This window comes from Passer domesticus, chromosome 4 (genome assembly GCF_036417665.1).
Source record: "Passer domesticus isolate bPasDom1 chromosome 4, bPasDom1.hap1, whole genome shotgun sequence".
Classification (NCBI taxonomy): Eukaryota; Metazoa; Chordata; class Aves; order Passeriformes; family Passeridae; genus Passer; species Passer domesticus.
Window position 1 is genome coordinate 42,576,133 of NC_087477.1, and position 21,010 is coordinate 42,597,142.

The 21,010-nt window shown below is 39.2% G+C and overlaps 2 protein-coding genes and 1 long non-coding RNA gene across 45 annotated transcripts in view; 2 read left to right on the forward strand and 1 right to left on the reverse strand.

Annotated features, from left to right (window-relative positions):
• TDO2 (tryptophan 2,3-dioxygenase) overlaps positions 1-4,030 on the forward strand; it is a 41,884-nt gene extending 37,854 nt beyond the window's left edge. For all 11 annotated transcript variants that reach the window (XM_064417475.1, XM_064417470.1, XM_064417469.1 and 8 more), the window contains 6 exons: positions 322-429; positions 1,380-1,491; positions 1,618-1,675; positions 2,171-2,250; positions 2,809-2,899; positions 3,733-4,030. In XM_064417475.1, coding sequence (XP_064273545.1) covers positions 322-429; positions 1,380-1,491; positions 1,618-1,675; positions 2,171-2,250; positions 2,809-2,899; positions 3,733-3,886 — 603 coding nt within the window. In that variant the 3' untranslated portion in view covers positions 3,887-4,030. The remainder of the gene's footprint in view (positions 1-321; positions 430-1,379; positions 1,492-1,617; positions 1,676-2,170; positions 2,251-2,808; positions 2,900-3,732) is intronic.
• CTSO (cathepsin O) lies at positions 1,480-13,781 on the reverse strand. 4 transcript variants are annotated; one of them, XR_010361108.1, is made up of 9 exons: positions 13,606-13,781; positions 12,914-13,019; positions 11,777-11,910; positions 10,564-10,731; positions 9,029-9,150; positions 7,691-7,854; positions 7,135-7,227; positions 5,615-5,906; positions 1,480-4,142 (listed from the first exon to the last, which is right to left on the reverse strand). XR_010361108.1 is itself a non-coding variant. In XM_064417478.1 (8 exons), exons 1-8 carry the CDS (start codon positions 13,750-13,752, stop codon positions 5,872-5,874), a joined length of 969 nt encoding a protein of 322 aa, XP_064273548.1. In that variant the 5' UTR covers positions 13,753-13,781; the 3' UTR covers positions 4,567-5,871. The 4 variants fall into 4 exon arrangements, 3 of the variants coding, with proteins under 3 accessions (XP_064273548.1, XP_064273550.1, XP_064273549.1); XM_064417478.1 differs by lacking the exon at positions 1,480-4,142 and having other exon boundaries at positions 4,567-5,906; XM_064417480.1 differs by lacking the exons at positions 1,480-4,142; positions 13,606-13,781 and adding an exon at positions 13,319-13,384 and having other exon boundaries at positions 4,567-5,906.
• Positions 13,782-13,999: 218 nt separating this feature from the next.
• The window catches only part of LOC135299084 (uncharacterized), a 58,493-nt gene continuing 51,482 nt past the window's right edge, over positions 14,000-21,010 (forward strand). For 18 of the 30 annotated variants that reach the window (XR_010361118.1, XR_010361140.1, XR_010361139.1 and 15 more), the window contains exons 1-2: positions 14,002-14,135; positions 15,792-15,869. This is a non-coding gene — a long non-coding RNA (uncharacterized LOC135299084). The other 12 variants (XR_010361116.1, XR_010361127.1, XR_010361130.1 and 9 more) reach the window with 7 other exon arrangements.

Consider the following 21,010-nt stretch of genomic DNA (forward strand, 5'->3'; position numbering starts at 1 on the left):
ATGTGGAATAAGATTTGTTTTTCTGTAGTTTGTTTTAAAGACATCCTTAGAATGAGACAGCTTCTGTCTTCCAACATTGGCCATGCAACCTGGAACCTGAGTGGGTTGGTGTGGCACTATTATGCAGGTGTAAATCATCCACATGGACATGCTGAATTTAGCAATAAGCACTTCTACAGGCTACTAAACCAGAATTGTAGAAGTAGAATTTATGTTGCTATAACTTGTACTTCTAGGATAATGCAGTTGCACTGTTATTGTTTGAATATATTATTATTATTACTACTACTACTATTACTACTGCTATTATTATTATTAAAGGCATGGCTGGAACGAACTCCGGGACTTGATTCAGAAGAATTTGATTTCTGGGGACAATTTGAAGAGAATGTTTTAAAAGGCCTAGAAGAGGAGTTTGCCTTGATACAGGTATTTACTTTACTCTTGAACTACCTATAAGCAAAGACATCTGGCAAAATGATATTTTGACATAAATTTAACTTTTGACTTACTCAAAGTTTCTCACTCACTTCACTTAATCTTCATAAGTCTTTGTGTGCAAGAAGCAGAAAAAATTGCAAATTCTTCAGGAAATAGGAATATTTTTTTAATTTGACATCTAAGACTATTTAAAGCATGAGATACATGAGTGATTTGGATTGCAGAAGGCATGGATTAGTATCAATGGAAGGGCTGAAGTTGATTTTACTGAAACTACAACTTCACCATTAGTTAGTACTTGCATCTACAATCTAGAGCAAATACGAAGTTTGGGCTCCTGAGCTGTAGATATGGAATGTCACTATTAACAGCCCATTTCTCTTTAACAGTATATGGCAATTTGCTGCTATGTGATCACTTGAATTGCACTGGCAAATAAGCACCAGAAAATCCCTGACTATTTTAAGATCTGCAGCTTTAAATAGTATTTTTTAATATTTTAATTTTTAATGAAAAAATAATAAGAATTTATAAACTTCCTGAGAATATCTGTTTATGACTTTCTAACTTATCTGAACTTTTTTATTTACAGTTTTCTTGCCCTCTGCAAGGTGTAATTTTTTTGCCTTGAAAACAAATAAATCAAATTTCAAACAAATTATAATTAACTTTTTTAAGGCCAAGAAATACGATAAATTGCCAGTTTGTTTGAATAGTCATTTATCTGAGTTGTGTTGGAATCTATTTAATTGTACATTTCTTGGTAATTTTACTTTTCAAAAGACAGTGACTCATGTATCTTATTTGAAAATACAGTTCTTACATCTAAGATTCAAACTTCAGAGTATTTATTTAAATAAAAATTGCAAAATGAGTCATTCAAGTGCTTAATTTTCCCTGTTGAATTCTAAAGCTTGTCTTTATTTTAAATACCAAAGGCCAAAGCAGAATCAGAAGAAAAAGATGACTTATTGTCTGAATTCCAAAAACAGAGAGACGTATTGCTTTCATTATTTGATGAAAAACGCCATGAACATCTGCTCAGTAAAGGTAGATTTTATTACCACATGTGAATATGCACTTTGTATGTTTTATACATGTTGTTTATAAATGTTTGTTATAGCATTAAAGTTGCAGGAGAGTGAGCAGCAAACTGAGGACACTTGTATTTTGCAGGAGACAGACGGCTGTCCTACAAAGCACTGAAGGGGGCCTTGATGATCTACTTTTACAGGTGATGTTGTAAGATGTGTCTTTGATGGAGACTGCCAGGAGAGAGGTTAAGAACAGCAGCACAGGTTTAGTTAGGCTGGAATGAGCTGTGGGAATCCATCTATTTCAGCCCTCCACAGGAACCTTGATTAGTCAGACACAGCTTGAAGGTCAGACCAGGCTGCTCAGCACCATGTCCTGATGAGTTCTGAGTATCTCAGGGATGGGAGGTTGCACATCCCCTCTGGGCAGCTTGACCAGATGCTGCTTCTCAGATTGTAACAAGTAAATGCCTTGTTCTACCTGTCCTAGAAAGATCTGGAATCCTTTTTCAGGTTCAAAAATAAAGGGGCAGATCAGGATTTACACAGCAGAAGCATTTGTTAAAATATCTAGTGATATTCCAGTACCAGTTTATGACAAGCATGCTTTAAGTCACTAAGCACTGATGAAATGCAACTTTGAAAAATACAGCATATGCTGAGAGGTCTCACTGTCTTCTCTTTCATTTTCCAAGGGAGGAGCCTCGTTTCCAGGTTCCCTTTCAGCTCCTCACCTCCCTTATGGATCTCGATGTGCTCATGACTAAATGGAGATGTAAGTTTGACTTTTTTGACTGTGACGCTCCCTCTTCTAGATGCAAATAAATTGTTCTGAGTTACACCCAGTCTTAGAATTCAGCTTTGGAGTTCATGCTTTAGGAATTACTTTAGTTTGTACTTCAGGAGGAAAGAGAAAGAGCTGCTTCTGTGATCATTAGGTACATGGGTATAGCTACCACTTCTCTGACCTGATTTAAGTGTACTATCTTATTAAGGGACAGGTATCTAATTTTCAATGTATCCCAAAAGTCATAATGTCATGTCTTTATATCCAAACATTCCTTTTGCCTCCTTCCCTATCTAGACATATGTAAATGAATGCATAATTCTGTATTAACAGAGCACAGTAATGTGTAATAATTAGCCTATTCATTCTGAATTAACAATAATTTTATATTAATTGACTGAAGAATGGCAGAATTAACTCCTGCATTGCTGAAGACCTAATAGTTCTGTATCCCTGTAAAGATCTCTGAATGACCTTCAGTAAGTGTGACCCTTTAGTTATATTGAAATACTGAACGTGTGCTATTTTCTCCTGTTTTATCATTAGATAACCATGTCTGTTTGGTGCACAGAATGATTGGTGGCAAGGCTGGCACTGGAGGCTCATCAGGCTACCACTACTTGCGCTCAACAGTGAGGTAGAAATAATGTGTTTCCCCTGTTACCAGCAACAATGCAGTGCATAAATACTCTGATACTGGGAGATAAAATTCAGATGGCTCACTGGAGGCCAAAGGGCTGCTGACTCTCTTCTAGGACTCTATCTCTCCTTGGTTGTTGTACATTTATTTATCAGTGACATGTAAATTTCAAGCTTTCTAGGGCAAAAAGAACTCCTTTTGATCATTCATGCAAAGTGCCATCCGTAATTCTCAGTTAGGGAGTGCAGGCATTACAGTGATAGCAATAATATGAACCCTGCATTGTTCAGTTGGTGTGCCAGCTAGCCCAAGTTAATGAGGTGACACAGGCTGGAAGTGAGCCCCAGCTACTGTGTGACAGTTTCTTTATTCCTTAGCATGACCTCTAATTGCACAACATCCTTCAAAAAGGATCTTTGAAGTTTGCTCTCAAAAGAGCAGTGAGCAACTATTATCACAACCACTGGAACAGAGGGCAGGGCAGAAAGCAGATGGTTAGGCCGATACTGAGGGTTGAATGCCCACTGTCTTTCTTAGAAAGCTCTCCCACTCTACCTTTATGTCAGGTTAACATTATTGTTCCTAGATAAATTCTGCTAGAGATCATACCCTATGGACTCTGCATTTTCAGAAGAAAAATGTTACTATAGATCCCTATTATGCCTAATCTGCTATACCCTAGGAAGTCAGGACTGGATTCCTGCTCTGCAATATTCAGGAGGGTTAGTGCAAGGAATCTTGTTATTTGCACGAGAAGGACTGATTACTGAGGATTTAGAAACTATGGCCTTCTCTGCTGATGGAATTATTGTTCCAATTGTCTTTTTCAGTGACAGATACAAGGTGTTTGTGGATTTGTTCAATCTTTCAACATTTCTAGTCCCACGACACTGGATACCAAAGATGAACCCCAGCATTCATAAATTCCTTTACACAGCAGAATACTGTGACAGCTCCTACTTCAGCAGTGATGACTCTGACTAGCTTGCCTTTCTACACTGTTGCTGTAAAGAACTTCCTGACTTTCACCTTCAGTGGTGTTGCCAGCAAAGAGTGTGGGTGTGTAAATATGTATTTATGTATGACAGCTTTGTGAATAGTACAATTGGCCTGTGGAAGAAATTAATTGCTTGTAGAAAAAATAAATCTGTATTGAGTTAGCCTATATTAAGAGTAAGATGATACCCCAATTCAGCCCAATGACCAATTTAGCTCTTGGCTGGCTTCTTAAAGCCTGCACCTAGAGAAAGAGAGAAAATTACACACAGTTATTATGATCATGACTTATTTGTACATATTTTTGTATTTGCTTGTTTGCCTGATGGCTGCTACTAATTTATGTCTAGTTGAGGATATAATCATCAGAAGAATATTAGTTTCTGAGCTCTAGTGCAATTTCAAAAGGGATTTTGGGTTAAAAGTTTCAAAAGCTAGATTCAAAAAAGTAAGTCCTGAATCTACAGAAACCAAACCATCCTGAACTTATAATACAACAAGAATCATGTTGCTATCTTTTTACATGTGAATGTAAATCCCTTATGTAGAAATACTGTTAAAAATAGCAGATATAAGTACTTTGCATTCCAAATAAAGCAGTATTAAAGCTCATCTTTTGTTATGTCTTCTTCTAAAGCAAACTATAAAATTCAAACAAGAGTATGACAGGCATTCCAAGTGATTTTTATTCATATTGGTATACAATAAAAGGCAACTTTGGCTATAGAATATTGATAAAGCAGTGCCATCTTCTCATTAAATGGACTTTTGTCTTTTTAAGTGCTTCCTTTGGAAAGACAAAAACACTGTAGGCTGGAATTTCTGGTAAGTTCCCTCTACCACAGCACTTCAAGTAGTAATACCTGGCAGTAGCACCTCAAAAACACTGGAGGCACATCTGTGTTTCATATTGCTATGACTACATTACTCCTATCTGTTCCCATTAGGGACTTTGTTTTCCAGTTATGGAAGTGTGCTATCTGTTTGTAAGCCACTCAGGGAAGGCCACACTACACAACACTCAAGAGTACAGAAGACTTCACATTTTTTAAAACTGAAGTTTTCAGCCAAGTAAATTCAGTAAGTAGCAAAACCTGAAGTAAAGAAACATCACACTTGGTCTTCCTTTCATTTAAAATATGAAAAAAATAGAAGGAATTAAAACTAGAAGGAACTAAAAGGAATTAAAATTAGAAGAAATAAAACAACAACACTTAACAATAGACAATTATAAATACTTGTTGCATTTGTCATTAAAAGTTATAAAAAACTAATCTAAAAACATGTTACAGTAGTTGAGTGCAAAAATTACAGAAGTGCTTCAATACTTTTCATAGTAGGCTTTCTTAAAAGATACAGGTAAAGCATTTGAGGTGAAAAATTCAGAGCATTTTAGAATTACATGTTTCATTGTGAGTTCTAGTTACATTTGCCCACAGCTGCAGTTTCACAGCTCAGCAAAGCTGGAACACCTTTTTATTACCAGCAAGTCCCACCTATGAATTCAATTAATGAGGGAAATTTAATACTGACTCTATTGGATATATTCTGTAATTGCTGACTCTCTAAACTGTCACTCATGATTCTGCTTATACTCAAATGATTTCAAATATACTCTTATAGTATTGATTTTTTGATTCAAATTCCTTCTTATTTGTCATAATTTCTTTCAAGGTTTTTCTATGGAGTAGTATCCAACACCTGGATAAAGCTCACATTTGAGGCTTCAGTCCATCTTTGTAGCTTCTATTTGTGCACTCTTCAGATGAGTCGTCTTAATCCATGAGAAATTTAGCATTCAACAGAAATTCAAAATAAAAACATTTTTAAAAACTTCAGCCAGGAGTTGCAGGAATTGCCCTTACAGCTGTTTCTTATATTTGAAAATGGTGTTTTGAATTCCATCTTCATATACAGTGTCTGTCCTCATGATAATTGTGGTCTTTGACCAGTTGTAGAGGCCCAGAGGAATGTCAAACAAATACTGCTGAAACTGTATCTGCAATACCTAGAAATGACATAATATTTCATTTTAATAAATATTGAAGTGGAGACTTCCCAGAATTCATATAATGCCCTCTCCCCTTCTTGCCATGACAGTAGGAATCCAGGGAATCATCTGCAACCCTTTTATTTTTTCCTTTCCTGGTACTGAAACCTAATCTCCTCCTTCATCTGATTTTATATTCAAAATTTTATACCTTGGTGGTCTCAGAGCACGTCTTAATCAGAAGACAACATCTCTGTGGGAAAATCAGCAACTACTATCCTTTGCTGGATTGTTCTTGCATGGTGCACTACAGAAAAAGTGAAAGATCCTGCTTTTGGAAAATAACACATCTGTTCTCCCTGACTCCTCTATAGTTGACTTGCTGTATCACTACTTCTAAATTTCTCTTTCCAAACTGTTTATACAACAACAGTAAGAACAAAGATTCAGTAACGTGTGAAAGCTGAGTATTGTCTATTCTTTATGTGCAGAAGACTCGGGTAACCTAATACCTCCTTCAATGACTGAGAGCTGCTGTGAAACGCACATGGAAGGGAAAGCCAATGGGTTACTCTAACACATAAAATTACAACACTTCCTAAAGACCAGAGCTTGACTTGCTTTACCTCCGTATCTTAGCAGAAACTGGGTATTTAATGCTATGGGAATCCTTCAAACACAAAGAAAAAAACCATGCAACAACAATAGGGCAGGAGATTGAACTAGCACTGAAAGGATATATCTCTGTCCTCCAAGAAAAAGGACAAGCAGGGTACAGAATTCCCAGGTATATTTGCTTTTCATATTTGTTTGTTAAACTGAGCCCAGAGATACCGGCACCCACCAGAGAAGCACAACAGCTGTTTCACCTACAGGGAGTACAGCGATGGCACCCACCTACAACCATCACACATGGCTGGATGTTTACAGTGCCATTACCTCTGCATGGTAAGGGACAACAGTACTTTGATTATTTGTTTTGTCTTACACAGCTTTGCCTTTACATGGGGCTTTTCAATCATTCAACCACATGCCTTGGTTGAACTAGCAACCACTTCATTTATTTTTCCATCTGGACTCATTTAACCTCTTTTAAAGCATAGCACTGATTTGTACTGCCTCTCTGAGGATCCCATTATATCTTTATTATATTACTATATATATTATGGTGATATTAATTTGTTATAGCCACTGAGAAACATATCCCAGCCCATGGCCTTTACAACTTACTTTTTGTCAGACTTACCACAGACATTGCCGCCCATCTTAACACGAACGTATCCATCTATTCCCCATGTCGGCCCCCAAGAGTTCTGTACAATCCAGTAAGGAATGCTACCTGGAAGAGACATTTCATGAACAGGAGACAACATGAGACTTGGGAAGCTTTAGCCTGCTAACACTTCACAGAGTTAATTAGCATTTCAGTATCTCACAGTTTCTGATGGATGGATGACACAGGCCAGGGAAACCTACTGTTGTTCACATAGATAACACAGCTAATATTCTGGTATGGGAAGACTGGATATGGGCTCTTCTAGCATAAAGACACACACAGCCATGGTCTTGACTTTACAAGGATGAAGTCCCCACAGAACTTAAGAAGCAATGACAAAAAGAGTTTTTCTTCTGGCTGATGCGAAGATGATGTGATCTTCCGAGAACTTCCAGAACTGATGTGACATCAAACCAACAGCTTCCAGCAGAAAACCGAGTTCTGATTTTAATCACTTATCCCACAAAATGCAAGTTGCAAGTAAAAAGAAACCTACTGTGCTGAAGCTCAGCTGGTGGAAACGCACCTGTTCTGTCAAAACCAGTGATAAGAACAGCATGATTTGGTCTTCCACTGGAGCAGTGATATTGTATGATTCCACCGAGATAATCCTGCCAGCTAATGGCATCGACTGTCACTGCCAAAGGGCCCCAGCTGACAAGCATCCTCATCATTTCCTCTTCTTGACCACTGCAAAAGAAGTGAGTAAAAATACCAAGTTACTTAAGTTAGCACACTAAAATGATTAGAGTGATTGTAATCTACTTGTTAAGAACAGTTTAAAAATCTAATAATTAAAGTCTTTCCTCCAAGTTCTATGTATTGCACATCAGTAATTATGTATTTTATATACTACAGCACAGTGATACAAATATAGGACACACAAACTATGGGACAGGTGTAGATCTAAACACACAATGCTATTAAATAGCAGAAGGTTTCTAGGTCAAGCCAGTGAGCAGTGGAGAGCACTTCATACTTTTTGTACATCACTCTTCTAAATCAAAACCAGCTTTGAACAAACCATTATTCTGTTTTAGAATTTCCCACTGTTTTTTAAATTTACAGAAGTACCTTTTAACATAAAAACACACTAAAGTATGTGTCTTAAACATATCAAAACACAGGACATTTCCACTATCAGACATTTATCATTAGCAACCTCATACAGTTTTATTTATCTGGAGCAGGAAATTTTCATCACTGAAAACATGTTCATTAACTAAATTTGGCAAATACAGACTGGCAAAGATATGATTGATTTTGGTTACTTATATCTAGAAGTAACACAATTCCTAGTCAGAATAATACTTCTTGTCTTTATTCAGTAGATGTACTGTACTGTTAAAAACTAGAAATGAAGTTTCTTCACATAGAAACTTAAAAAGCTGAAGTTTTTACAGCGTTCAGTTGACAACAGTGTTTCTAAAGTCATGGGCTGGAAAGGATGTGGGTAGATATGTAAATGCATGAATACTGAAGTAGTTGAATGCTTCCTATTTTTTCAATAAATGCCAGTTATTGTTGGTAGGATTTACTGTTTCTGACAATAGCACTGTAACGTTCATATATTAAAACTGTAACTGACTCTATGTTCCAATTTATAGCCAATTTAAAAGACCTAATTTCAAGATACAAGCCTTCTCATTTCAACAGGCTTAGTGATGGAAGTGTTGAGTGGATTCATTGTGGCAAGCCTTAACTCTCAAAGATGTTACGCATTAATCCAGCACACAGCTACAGAATGGATGCAATCAACCTCCCAACCTTTGCCTGGTCAGTGCACTGTTCACTCCACCTAACTCCATGAGTGCTGAACCCGGAAGAAAAAGTACAGTGAAAGAAAAGAATGAGTAATAGCTACCTGAAATCATATGCAGCAAATCCTGTTATTGAAACTCCAAAATCTGAGCGCTCAAAATAATGGCACAGTCCTGTCTGAGCTTTGAAAGTGTATTCTGAATCTCTCACGAGTTTTACTTTGGTCTGCAAGAAGGTAATTGAGTAAGAAATTAAAGCATTTGACTTCACTACTATGCACCTCAAAACGTAAGGAGAATGACCACATAACCCACTCAAACTTCAGTGCGCAGTGGGCAACATTAGAAGTAAGAATGTCACATTGTGAAATAATGACTTACTATCTCTAGCTTCCTTGTTCATTGAGCTTCAGAAGAGATTCAGGAATCTTTAAATAAGAAACTAAATTTAAAAGGAATCTGATTTAAACTATCCTCATAAGCAGTCCTGTCAATTTCAAGACAGATATTCATTCAGTTCTTTCATGAACAATTCATTCTCTTCAAATGACTTCCACACACAAAATTACACTATCATTGGGACAGTTCAAGAAGAAAAAGTATCCCAAAAAGTTATATAAAATGCTGTAAAGTCCAATTCTGTTCATAGCATGTAATTCTAATGCTAGTACATGATGTATGCATCAGCCTTTTATATTTTTAATGTCTTCTGGAATATAGCATATTTAAGACCGGGACTTCTTCAGCCTAATTCATTTGTGGTTCCTCTGCTGCCAAGAGGGAATTTTCCTTCAGAGGAATAAAGGTGAGTATCCTCTGTTGTTCTTGATATTCAAACTTATACAGTTATCTACAGTGTTATTAGCCATGGGTATCTTACTCTTCATGGGTAGAATTACACTCTCTTAAATTCTGGGGTTTTTTTAATTCAAAAAACAAAATAATTATTTTTATATTTTTGTATTTCAATCTGAGAGAGTACTTTTTATTTCAAAGATATTAAAATGTGTCTGTTTACCTAGGTTATTAACACACATTTTGAGTTTTTAACTAAATGAAATGTGTTAGCCACAACTGAAGGAGAAAACTTTGAATGCATTTTCAATGTTTTGATCTGCAAGGGAAACAAAGGTAAATGAAATTAATTTTATTTTGAGGTTTTCCACACACACTTCTTCATAATTTTACAGTGTTTGCAATAGAAACTACTGAAATTTGAAAACAGAAAATGTCAACATCTTTCCTTTTCCCTAGATGCTGGCACTTTAATACCACCAAATGCCATATGCAGAGGTGGCTGTGTGTACAATGGTACTGTATGCCTGCAAATGAATTCAGGAACATTATTTTCAGCCCCTGTGGGCTGATTTGTTACATTCACAAGAACATGCATGGACCATAAAGTTCCGATCAAATTTCAATTCTGCTTGAACTAATTCCCTCTTGGTTCCAAACTAAATAAATAAGCATATATACATATACACAAACACAGATGTGTATGCATGTATGTACACACACATATGATTGAATAAAACCCCCGTACCTTTCACCTTCCCCACCAATTTTTTTCCCCAATAAATAAAAATGCTACTAGAGAAGTGGATGAAGTCGTTTGGGATTTTTACAAAGAGTTTCAAACCTGGTTCAGCCAGCTCAGAGCGCTAACAGTGGATCCCCCGCTGCAGCCGTAGTTATTGTAAGAGCAGTCAATAACTTGCTGCACACTGAGCTCTTCCAGGGTGCTTCTTTTAATTGCATAGGCAGATTCTATGCCACCTACCACGCTGAAAGCCCAGCAGCCTCCACACTGATAGAGACAAAGGGGAAATGGCAGAGAAAGCAGATGTCAGCTTTGTTTCTGAAGCTTGATATGGAAAAAAAAGGCAAAAGAATCTTCCAGTGTTCTTCATTTAATACATCATCTTTGAACTCTGTTTTTAAGGCAATAATAAAGAAATGTTAGCATCCTTTTAAAATGCTGAACTGTTTTTTTCCCCTATATTGCTCTCTGAATTCTAGAAATGCATTATGGGTTTTTTTTAAGGACTGTTTCTTCATGAATTTTTGTTCTTGATGATAGGTCTGAGGGTGCTTTTACTGTGAGGTATCTACTTTCCAAAAAAAAAAAGAGGCCTCAGGATGCAATTAGTTTTTAACCACATTAGTAAGTTTTTCTAGAATTTTGTAGAAACAATTATAGTTTAAGAAATGGTAAAGTGAAATTAAACAGAATACAAAAAGTCTCAGACAATAACAATCTATACTGCAATTCTAGGCTCTTTGAACTGTGACATTTAAAATAAGCAGCAGAATTTATTCCTCATGAGGTCCTACATGAAGCATAGAAAGGAGACAGTGAGACTGAGCAGCTTGTTTCTTACCAGGGATCATAACCACTTTGGGATAAACTGCAATTGTATGGTTACTTTGAATGCATCCCTGAGGAATTCACTGGTAAGGATTTGGGTATTGACCAGTCAAGAGGATTCAGTCACAGGAGAAAAACAACAGGAAAGGATCTACATCTCTCCAGGTGGGATGAGGTCAAGTACTGAACTTATCTTGGGTTTCTTCAGAAAAATACAAAATACACATGGTGCAAAGTATTTGGAGATTCACTTAACTAGATAAAAAAGTATATTACAGTTTGTAAATGCACAGCTTCTATACCTCATTCTTTTAAGTCTAATACCACTTTGCATAAAATGCTACATGACTTTGTGTATGTTCAGCTGGCCACTCTTGTGCCAGTGCTCCAAGGAGCCTTCAGGCAGAGCTGGTCCCTGCAAAACCTCCCCTGTGCTCTACAGCCTACCTGCTGAGAACCAGGAAGGGAAAACACCAGGACTTACTGTCTGCTGATTTCTCACTCCTGCAATGACTTTCTTGTCCCTCCAGTCAAACTTCACTGGCAGAGGCTTTTCCTTCCCCTTTGGCACTTTTATATATCTGGGAACTTTGTGAGGCATGCTTCTCAAGTAAATAGCTAAATACAGAACACAAACATATTTAAATCTATGGACAACAACAACAACAAAAAAAAATCCCACAAACAACTACTTTACTAGAATTCACAGGTAACTTGGATCTATAGTTACAAACACAAGATTGTATCTCATTCTAAAATCCATAGAAAAATAATGTATTTTAAAACAACCGTTATGCTCCAGAATGAATGTAAGTATTTCTACAGTTTCAGAAAGAACAGAAATACTCTAAGTGGGAATATGGGTAGAAAGTGTGAAGATTTTCTGAAGTTGAACAATAACCATAACCACTCCATAAAACAAATTTTACTTGAAAAATTTCAAAACATTTTACTTAAAAAATACTTTGTTTTAGCCATGTACAAGGGGAAAATAAGAGGAGAATAAAGATTGTGAAACACCTTCAAGTTGGGTTTTCACAAAAAAATGTTGTTTAATTATTTAAAATTAAAGCAAGATGCTAAATCCTCTGATGGATAGAAAATGTGACAACAGACATTAACAGCAAGAAGGGAAGGTATCATACAAGTTTTCTAGGGAAAAATAAGTATGTCATATTGCTTGAGAAAGCTCCAGCTGTCATTATGCAGCCATGGACCTCCAAGCATTGTTTGGACTGTAGTCAATTTTGTGCTGGGGTAGGGAATATGAACTTACTGCAGAACCATATGCATCTTCCTCTTTCAAAAAGGAAGAACCTTGTGTATCTTCCTTTCTTCTACTGCAACTAATGAAAACTTTAAAAGGCAGTGAGAAGAAAGAAGGAAAATCAGAACTGCCTGAATACAGAAACATATTCAGGCTGTGGGTAATCCAACCTTGCAAGACTACAGAACACAAAGAGGATTGTTGTATCCTCCAGAAGTACTTACAGTTTGGTACCAGCCATTGTAAATTAGCTGATTATCAGCACAGGAAGAATCTGTAAGTGTGAAAGACACAAGGTTCTGGGAAAGAATTAAAAAAATAACAGAAAAGGCTTTAGAAAACCAGAAAATGTACCTTTGAACTCTTCAGGAAACAGGTGAGAAAACTGATTGATTCCATAGACAGCAGTCGTATTATCTTTTGATAATGAATTCAATAATCTAATTCTTTTAGCACTTTCCTGAAGGAATAAAAAAATTATGTGCATTGTTAAGTTAGCAGCAGGGACAAAAATGTAACATCAGAAAAAGAAAAGGTTTAGTAACAGTAAGCATGAAATTAGATAATAAAAACTGTTCACCTGAAATTCATCCTTCATCCCTATCAATAGGAAAACGATTACACTAATTTCAATTCCAACAGACAACAAAGAAGCATTTGTTAAGTGCAAAAAAATTGACATGAAACAGACAAAACAGCCACCCTGAGAACAAGTTGCGTCAAACTCATCTGATGTCCTTCTTTGACAGCACAACAAACCTTGTGGTTGAGAGATATGCAAAAACGTCTGCAGATACGAGTTAACCCCATCACTTCACGCAGCCAAAGAAAGCATCACGACCCGGAGGCCTCCCCGCCTCCTCCAGCGGCCCGCTCTGGCCGGGCAGCCGCTCTGGCCGGCGGTGACCCGCGGGACCGGCCGGGCGCCACGGCCACAGCGCCCGGGCCTGCGGAGGGGAGCTCCGCCCGCCGCCGCCTCCCGGCCCGCAGAGCCCGCAGCAGCCCCGCAGCGCGGCTGGCGAGGGCAGCGCGGGCGGGACACCTACCCGCAGAGCCGCCGCCGCTCCCTCTCGCTCCCGGCCGCCGCCACCCCGCTCCCGCAGCCGGGCGCCCGCGGGCGCCGTGAGGGCGGCGCTGCCCGGCCGCAGCAGGCACGGGAGCAGCGCCAGCACCGCCAGCGGCCACCGCGCCATGGCGGGGAGCGCCCGGGCACGCAACCCCACCCGCGGAGCTGAGATCCGTCGGGTTCCGAGCGGGAAAGAAGCCGAACCCCGCCTCCTCCCCAGCCGGAGGCTGTCCCCGCCGCCGCTTCCCGCGGGGCCGGCGGGCGGGGCCGGGCCGGGCCGGGCGGGGCAGCAAGGAGCGCCCGCCCCGCACCGCAGCTCCCGCACCGCCGCACCGGGCTGGGAGCGCTCCTGCGGATCCTTCTCCTGCGGGCTCTTGGGGGATGCCGCCCAGTCTGAGCTGTGTTGGAGAGCGCTCAGCGGCGCCTGGGTAGAGCCGTGTTTCCAGCGGGGTTTTCCATGTGGGAGACGCCCGGCTGCCAGGGAGGGGCGAAGGGATGCTGAGCGTTCAGGTGCCTGCCAGGTTATAGACCCGTGCAAACCCTTCTCTGAGGGGAGAGTTAGCTGGCACCTGCAAGCTGGGCTGCCGGCAGGACAGGGAAGCAGCAGGAAGGCAGGTTCCAGGTTTCAGCCCGGGAAGGCACGGGCGGGCAGGGCAGAGCTGCCCGGTGTGCACAGCGCTGCCCGCAGCCCCCGCGTCCCAGTGAGAGAGCTTGTGCTGAAGGAACACCGGAGAGAAACCATGACTTTCCTCAGAGACTGGTCATGCTGGTATTTGGGTGAGCAGGCCAGTGTTCAGCGTTTAAAAGCCCCATTAGGCCACTTCGACTTAATGGACCCCTGTTAGTTAATTTCCATCACCAGGCATTTTTACGCGGTGCCTGTAAATAGGATATTTGTATGTTTTAAACCTGCTGTATGTTCCAGTTCTCTCTGCTGCTTTCCCTTCATGTACCCTCTTGTTAGCACAGGTGTCCTGTCCTGTGGTGCCAGCAGCACACCTGGTAGCGCTGTGCTTGGGGAACAAACCTGTGGGGGTCATGATCCCGCTTTGCCTTTGCCCTCCTCCATGGAATAGTTGGGGAATTGGCTGAACTGCCACTGGTTTTGTTACAGGGAAGGTTATTTATGGCTTATAGCCAGTGTATGGAAGAGCTTGTTAGCAGGGCAGGTTTTATTGGTTATTCTGACACGGTTCATCACTGTAAACACAGGATTGGCGTTGGAGATGTTATTACTATTTATTACAAACTCGTACTGACAGATTGAGGTCTGGGATCAGTGTAGGGATGGAATAGGATGACATAAGAACTGAACAGTGAAACCTTTTTAAGGATGGTTTGAACCTCAGCAGCCAAATTCAGAGGCAAATTCCATCAAACTGTGACTGAGCACTGAGGCCCTCGTGAGTAGTGTGTCTGGTGGGAGTGTCAAAGGACAGCTTGCTGTGGTCATTAGAGCTTTGGATGTACTGGTTGTGGGAGGAGCAGCAGCCTTAATGCAGCAGTCACGGGTTTTTATTCTCTGTGGTACAGTAGAATGGAACAGGAAAGAAGTTACTTTGCCAGTTAGTGTAAGCAACAGAAAGATGCTGACATTATGCTTTATTTAAAAACATACTTTCATTAAAAATTTAAGATTTGCCATCAGTCTAACATGATCAACACTCTCTAAATTGGCCTGCTGCCCTTGAAATCTGTTGTTCCAGGATTATGATTATCTCAAGTGAAATACTTAATTTTAATATATAGTCGTTAAATTTTAAACAAGCCAGCTTAGCTTTAAAAGAAAAAAGAGATAAACTTTCAGCTATTTTTCTTTATTATTTGTATAGACTATGCTGGTTTCAAACAGAAGTAATCTTGATTGGAGAATCCGTTTTGCTTTGTTTTATATGTAGACTTCAAGGATTACTTTGCTCATGAAACACATGAGGGCAGCAAAGGGCTTCTGAAATGTAGTTACAAACCACACGGCTTTCATTTTTATTTTAATTAAAACAAATAACCCCCATCAAATAAGCAAAAACATCCCGTCGTATTTTGGAAAATAGATGTACTTCAGATTGATTTGCATTAAAAATTCTGTGTAGTATAGGAAGAGGAAAAGGTTTGTTTCCTCTGGATTTCCTCTCTGTGTACTAAATAGCTGTTTCAATATATCTTCAGGAGGAGAGATTGTAAGAAAAGTCAGTGTCTGTCCTGGTGACTGGCTCAGGGGAAAGAAAGTGTAACAAACAGCCAAAGGTAGGTGGCTGACAGCCAAAGTATTTCAGAAGGTTTTCTTTTTCCACTGAAATACCTACTGTGCCATAAAAACATTTTGTGCTGTGCTCAGATGAACAAAATCCCACCAAAGTACACAGAGAGCTCAGTCTGCAGGCATGCAGTCCCTGCTCTGCTTTGAATTACTCCAGTGTAAATTTAGCCATGCTTCATTAAGATAGAAGAAAATACACTTGTAAAAATAATGTAAGAATAAGGCCTATAAAAAGAATAGGGTATAGAGGTGTTTGTTTGGTGTGTTGTTTTGGGATTTTTATTTGCTTGAGTTTTTTAAAAGACTTTATTGGTACAGTTCTTATTGGTTCATTGACACAGGTAAGCCATATATTAGTTACACTAGTTATCACAGACAGATGATAAAAATATTTTTATGCCTTTTTTTCCCCGGAAACTCTGATTTAGAATTTTACAATTGTAAATAGTTTAAAAAATATATTTTAATGAAATTTTGCATATCTTTATCCCATTCTGGCTATTAGAAGTATTTGATGAGCTGAAACAGTGCATACCAAAGGAAGAAGCAATGATGAATATGTATTTAGGAACCTCTAAACTCATTGTAAGATGTTTTCTTTAAATAAGGATATTCCTTTATTTAGACAATTTGCTTTCCATCAGCTGCAAAACACCCATTTCTAAAATTTCTCATGACGCAGCAGTATTATTAGTGAGTGGGTTTTTATAGTATTACAGGTTCAGATTGAAAGATTATGTTAATATTTACTAGTCAGGCTTTTATTTTTCCTCCAGTGATTTTTGCTTAGCTGTTTGAAATAGTTAATTAAATCTGGTTGGACAGCCTACCCTTAGTGGCTCCTGGCCTCTGTGTTTATAATTAACATAGCAAACAGGGCAAAATACAAGAAATTACCTCTGAGTTAGAGACAGGTGTGCCAAGGATGGGTGTTGCTGCTCCTAGGGGCATTAATGAGATGTGTTAATGGACCTTCAGGTAGGAGTGATGCCTTTATAGCACTTGGGGAGGTATTTACTTAGCAGCAGTTTGGACTTCTGTTTTAGGCATATAAGGAAAATAAATCCATTTGTGTTCTTCAGCCTCAGAGAGAAATTGTCTAAATCCAGCAGATGGAGCTAAGTGCCCTTGCTTAAAAAGGCATGTGTGGAAAAATTGTGTTCAAGGATTTGCTTATTTTAAGACCTTGCAGAGGTCTTGTTTGCTAATACTGTAGCACTGGTTACAATTATTAAAGGTAAGCAAAGCAAGTGAGAATTGCAATCTTGAGGTGAAATGTATTCCTGTGAAGGTAAATGAGTGGTGTTGATGTAGCCAATGTTCAGAAGTTGTCTTTTCTGAGCCCCAAGATGGACTTTTTAAAATTTGTGAGAAGCAAAGACGTTTATACAAGGGAGCAGTTGGGTTTGCAGGAATAACCAAACTGTGCCAGGGCCTGCCTTAGGTAGATCATGGCAAACATCTGTGTTGACCATGAAGTCTGTCCTGGTAGAATGATCTTCCTTTGCAAATAATGAAATAACTGTAGGAGCTGCTTCTCAAACCTGACTTTATCTCAGCTGAATATCCTAAACACCAGTAAGTCTCTAGCTCCTTTAAAAAGGTTTTACTTCAGTCTTGTCAGTAAGGGATGAATTATGAATGAAGAAGGCTGGCAGTGGTGCTAATATTCAAAATCAAACAGTGAAGCAAAAAATAAAAATGCAGAAAGGAGCAGCACCTGTTCTGAGAGAGAATGAAGTAAGAAGTCGTGTCAGTTTTAGGAATCTGAGAATTGGCTTTTCTCTGAGAAATCTGATTTGCTCTGTCTTCATTGCCAGTCCCACTTGCCAGTGTGTACAAATTCACATTAAATATTGTCAGCTGAGAAAATTTCTCATATCCAGTTCATTCAAGTCTGATTTTCTTGTTGGATTTTTGCTTGTTTGTTTTCAGTCTTTTCAGAAAGTGGGTTAAGTGGTCAGCTTTTCAGGAAGAATTTCAGGCAATATTTGGTGCAGCTTGGCTCAAGGGCACAAGTACAGATGAACATTTTTTCACTCTAATTGTTCTGATTTCTTCCATCAAACTTTTTGACCATGGGATTTGGACAAAGGGCTTATATGTAGAAGTAATACTGTTTTACAGAATCTACTTTGCAGATTTCTGTAAATGCTCCAGTTAGTTTGTTTGTATATCCTTCATGAATTCCTCATCAGTGACTTTGTTGGTAGAGGAATCCAGCAGGAGATTAAGAGGGCTTTCAAAATTCACCTGAAGGGAGAAAAAAAATTGAAGAAAAAAAGCACCATTTAGGAATCAAGGTATTCTTATCCTACATAGATTTTTGTTCTCCTTTTTGGAGGATCTGCTTGCTGACTTTTTCCATGGATGATTATCATTCAAAAATGCTGTTGAATCATCCCAACTTTATATTCTTTCTGTTTCATTATTCTTTCTGTTTCATATGCAATACCTTCCTCTTTTGTTTTACTGTGGAACTTAAAATAATGGATTTTACAGTCACGTTGGTGTGAATCAGTTGTGACTTTCTGCTGTGATTATAATACTATTGAAGATATACTTTGTCCCTCTAGTGCTTTTTATCCATAGAACTCCAATGCCCTTTTGTAGGAAGGTCAGCAATGTAAAACCAAGGTCAAATTTGCACCTCAGGCATGAGGTCTGTGTCCATGACTAACCTGTGCACAGAAATAGAGGGTCTGTTTTACATCAGTGGTTGAGTTTTTTATTGTGTAAAGTTTTGCTGGAAGGTTAACTTGTTTTGTTACTTTAGACTTTGGTTTAAAAGGCTTTCGTGCAAGAGTCCTGCCTTCCCTGCTGCTGCTTGTGTGCAATGCACCTCCACATTGCCACCTTTTTCATACATGCTGCTGAAGAGGATGAGCTTTCCTGAAGTCTTGCAGCTCTGACATGCTAGGAGGGTATTAGGACTCAGCTGCCTTTTGAAAATGGGAGGATTAGTATGCATGAAAATTTAGAGAAAGAGGTGTAGGACTATGCCCTTGTTTATCTGTTTTGTTGCCACAGGAAGCACAAAACCTGCCATGGTTGTCATCTTCACTCTGCATCTATGGTTGGTATAAGAGTGCCATGTCATTATCCTGGTATTTTAACCACGGAATGGATGAGGTTGGAAGGAGCCACTGGCAGTCATCTAGTCCAGCCTCACTGCTCAAGCAGAGTCCCCTAGACCATGTTTACTGAGGCTTGTGTCCAGATGACTGAATATCTCCACAGGAGACTCCACAACCTCTCTGGGCAATCTGTACCAGTGCTTGGTCACCTGCACAGTAAAGTTTTTCCTCATGTGCAGGTGGAACCTCCTGTGCATCAGGTTCTGCCCACTGCCTCTTGTCCTGTTAGTTGGCACCACTGAGACAAACCTGACTGTCCTGTCACCCTCCCTGCAGATACTGACAGACATTGATGTGTTCCCCTCTCAGTTGTCTCTTCTCAAGGCTGAACAGGCCCAGCTGTCTCTGCCTTTTCTCATAGGAGGGCTAATCCAGACCCTTCATCATTTTTTGTAGCCTTCCTAGTGAACCAGTTCCAGGAGCTCATTGTCTCTCTTTTCCTGAGGTGCCCAGAACTGGATACAACACTCGAGATGTGCCTCACCAGGTCTGAGCAGAGGAGCAGGATCAGCTCCCTCATCCTGCTGGAATGTTCTTCCTAATGCACCCAAGGACACCATCAGCCTTTCTGGCCACAAGAGCCCTACTTGTTCACGGACAAGTTGTCCACCAGGACCCCCAGATCCTTCTCTGCCGAGTTGCTTTCCAGCAGGTCACCCCCAGCCTGTCCTGGAGCATGGGGTTGTTCCACTCCAAATGCAGGACCCACAGTTGCCTTTGGTAAATTTTGGACAGATCTCTTGTTCAGTTGCAAGTACTGATTCTTCTTTTTAGTAATAAAAAAGTGCAGTAGGAGTGCGTCATAGATACTTACACTAATAAAAGTTTGGAGAAAAGAAAAGGTAAAATTTCTTTTGTTATGCAGAAAGGAATGATGCCCCAGGATTCATAAAAGTGTCCTTTCACTTGGCTTAATATAATCATCTTATAAATTGGAATTTGAATGTATTTTGAAGTTGGAGGATCATAGGATAATTTATTAGGTGTATATAAAGCAAAAGTCAGGAAAACTCTGGGCTTGCATTTGTTTGTACTTCATGTGAATTTTGGACTTAAATTGTTATTTTATTATAATTTCAAATAAATGTTGACTTTTCCAGTGAGCTTATGCTGTTTTATGACTGTAAACAAAAGTTTAATGTCACTATTCTGTGGTCCTAGTGGTAGTTTTAGATGGTATAAACCAGGCAAAGCTTTGTGTGAGTGTGTAATTATAGTGATATGAAATTAATGTTATGGTGGGCACAACTGAGCCTTGTATGTTGTCTTAGTTACAAACTTTGAACTTGTGTCTACAGCTTGTCAGGGGGAAGGGAGAAATCCTATTACAGCTTCCAGTTTTCTTCTTACAAACCACTACAGTTGGCCTCCTGTGTAAGACCATACATGGCAGTGCACTTAGTTTCCCAGATGATTAAATTACATTGTTTTGGAAAAATTAGATGATGGCAGGAACTGTTGCACCAAAAAAAAAAAAAAGTTTCATTAATTACTCAAGTATTTATTGTGTTTGGGTTTATTTAAAACATAATGACAGCTTACTTCACTTTCTCTGTTAGCAAAAGTTAATTGTGGTTTTAAAAGGGTAGTGCCAGGTTTTGGGTCTTAAGGACTGACTTATTTTGGTTCATGAGGATACTGAGCTGCTCTTCTAATTTTCCCAGGAAGTAGAGGCTTTATATGTAATATAGGGCAGATTCTTAATGATGGGCTTAGCATTCTCTGTTCTGCACCCCACAGCTCCTCATGTACAGCTGAAGACAAAGGAGAACTGGAGAGGCAATTTTGTTTGAAAATCCTGATTGTGGCGAGTGTTACAAGTTACCTTCTAAAAAGCAAAACTTTATTGTATCTCAGCTTTTCCTTGGCATATTGAGAGCTCGTTCAAGTTGAAGCCCTTCATACTAAGAGATCGTTGGGAACATCATTCTTTCAAAAGGACACAAGAAATATGTTCTGCTTTTACAAAAAATTATACTTTTGAGGGCTTT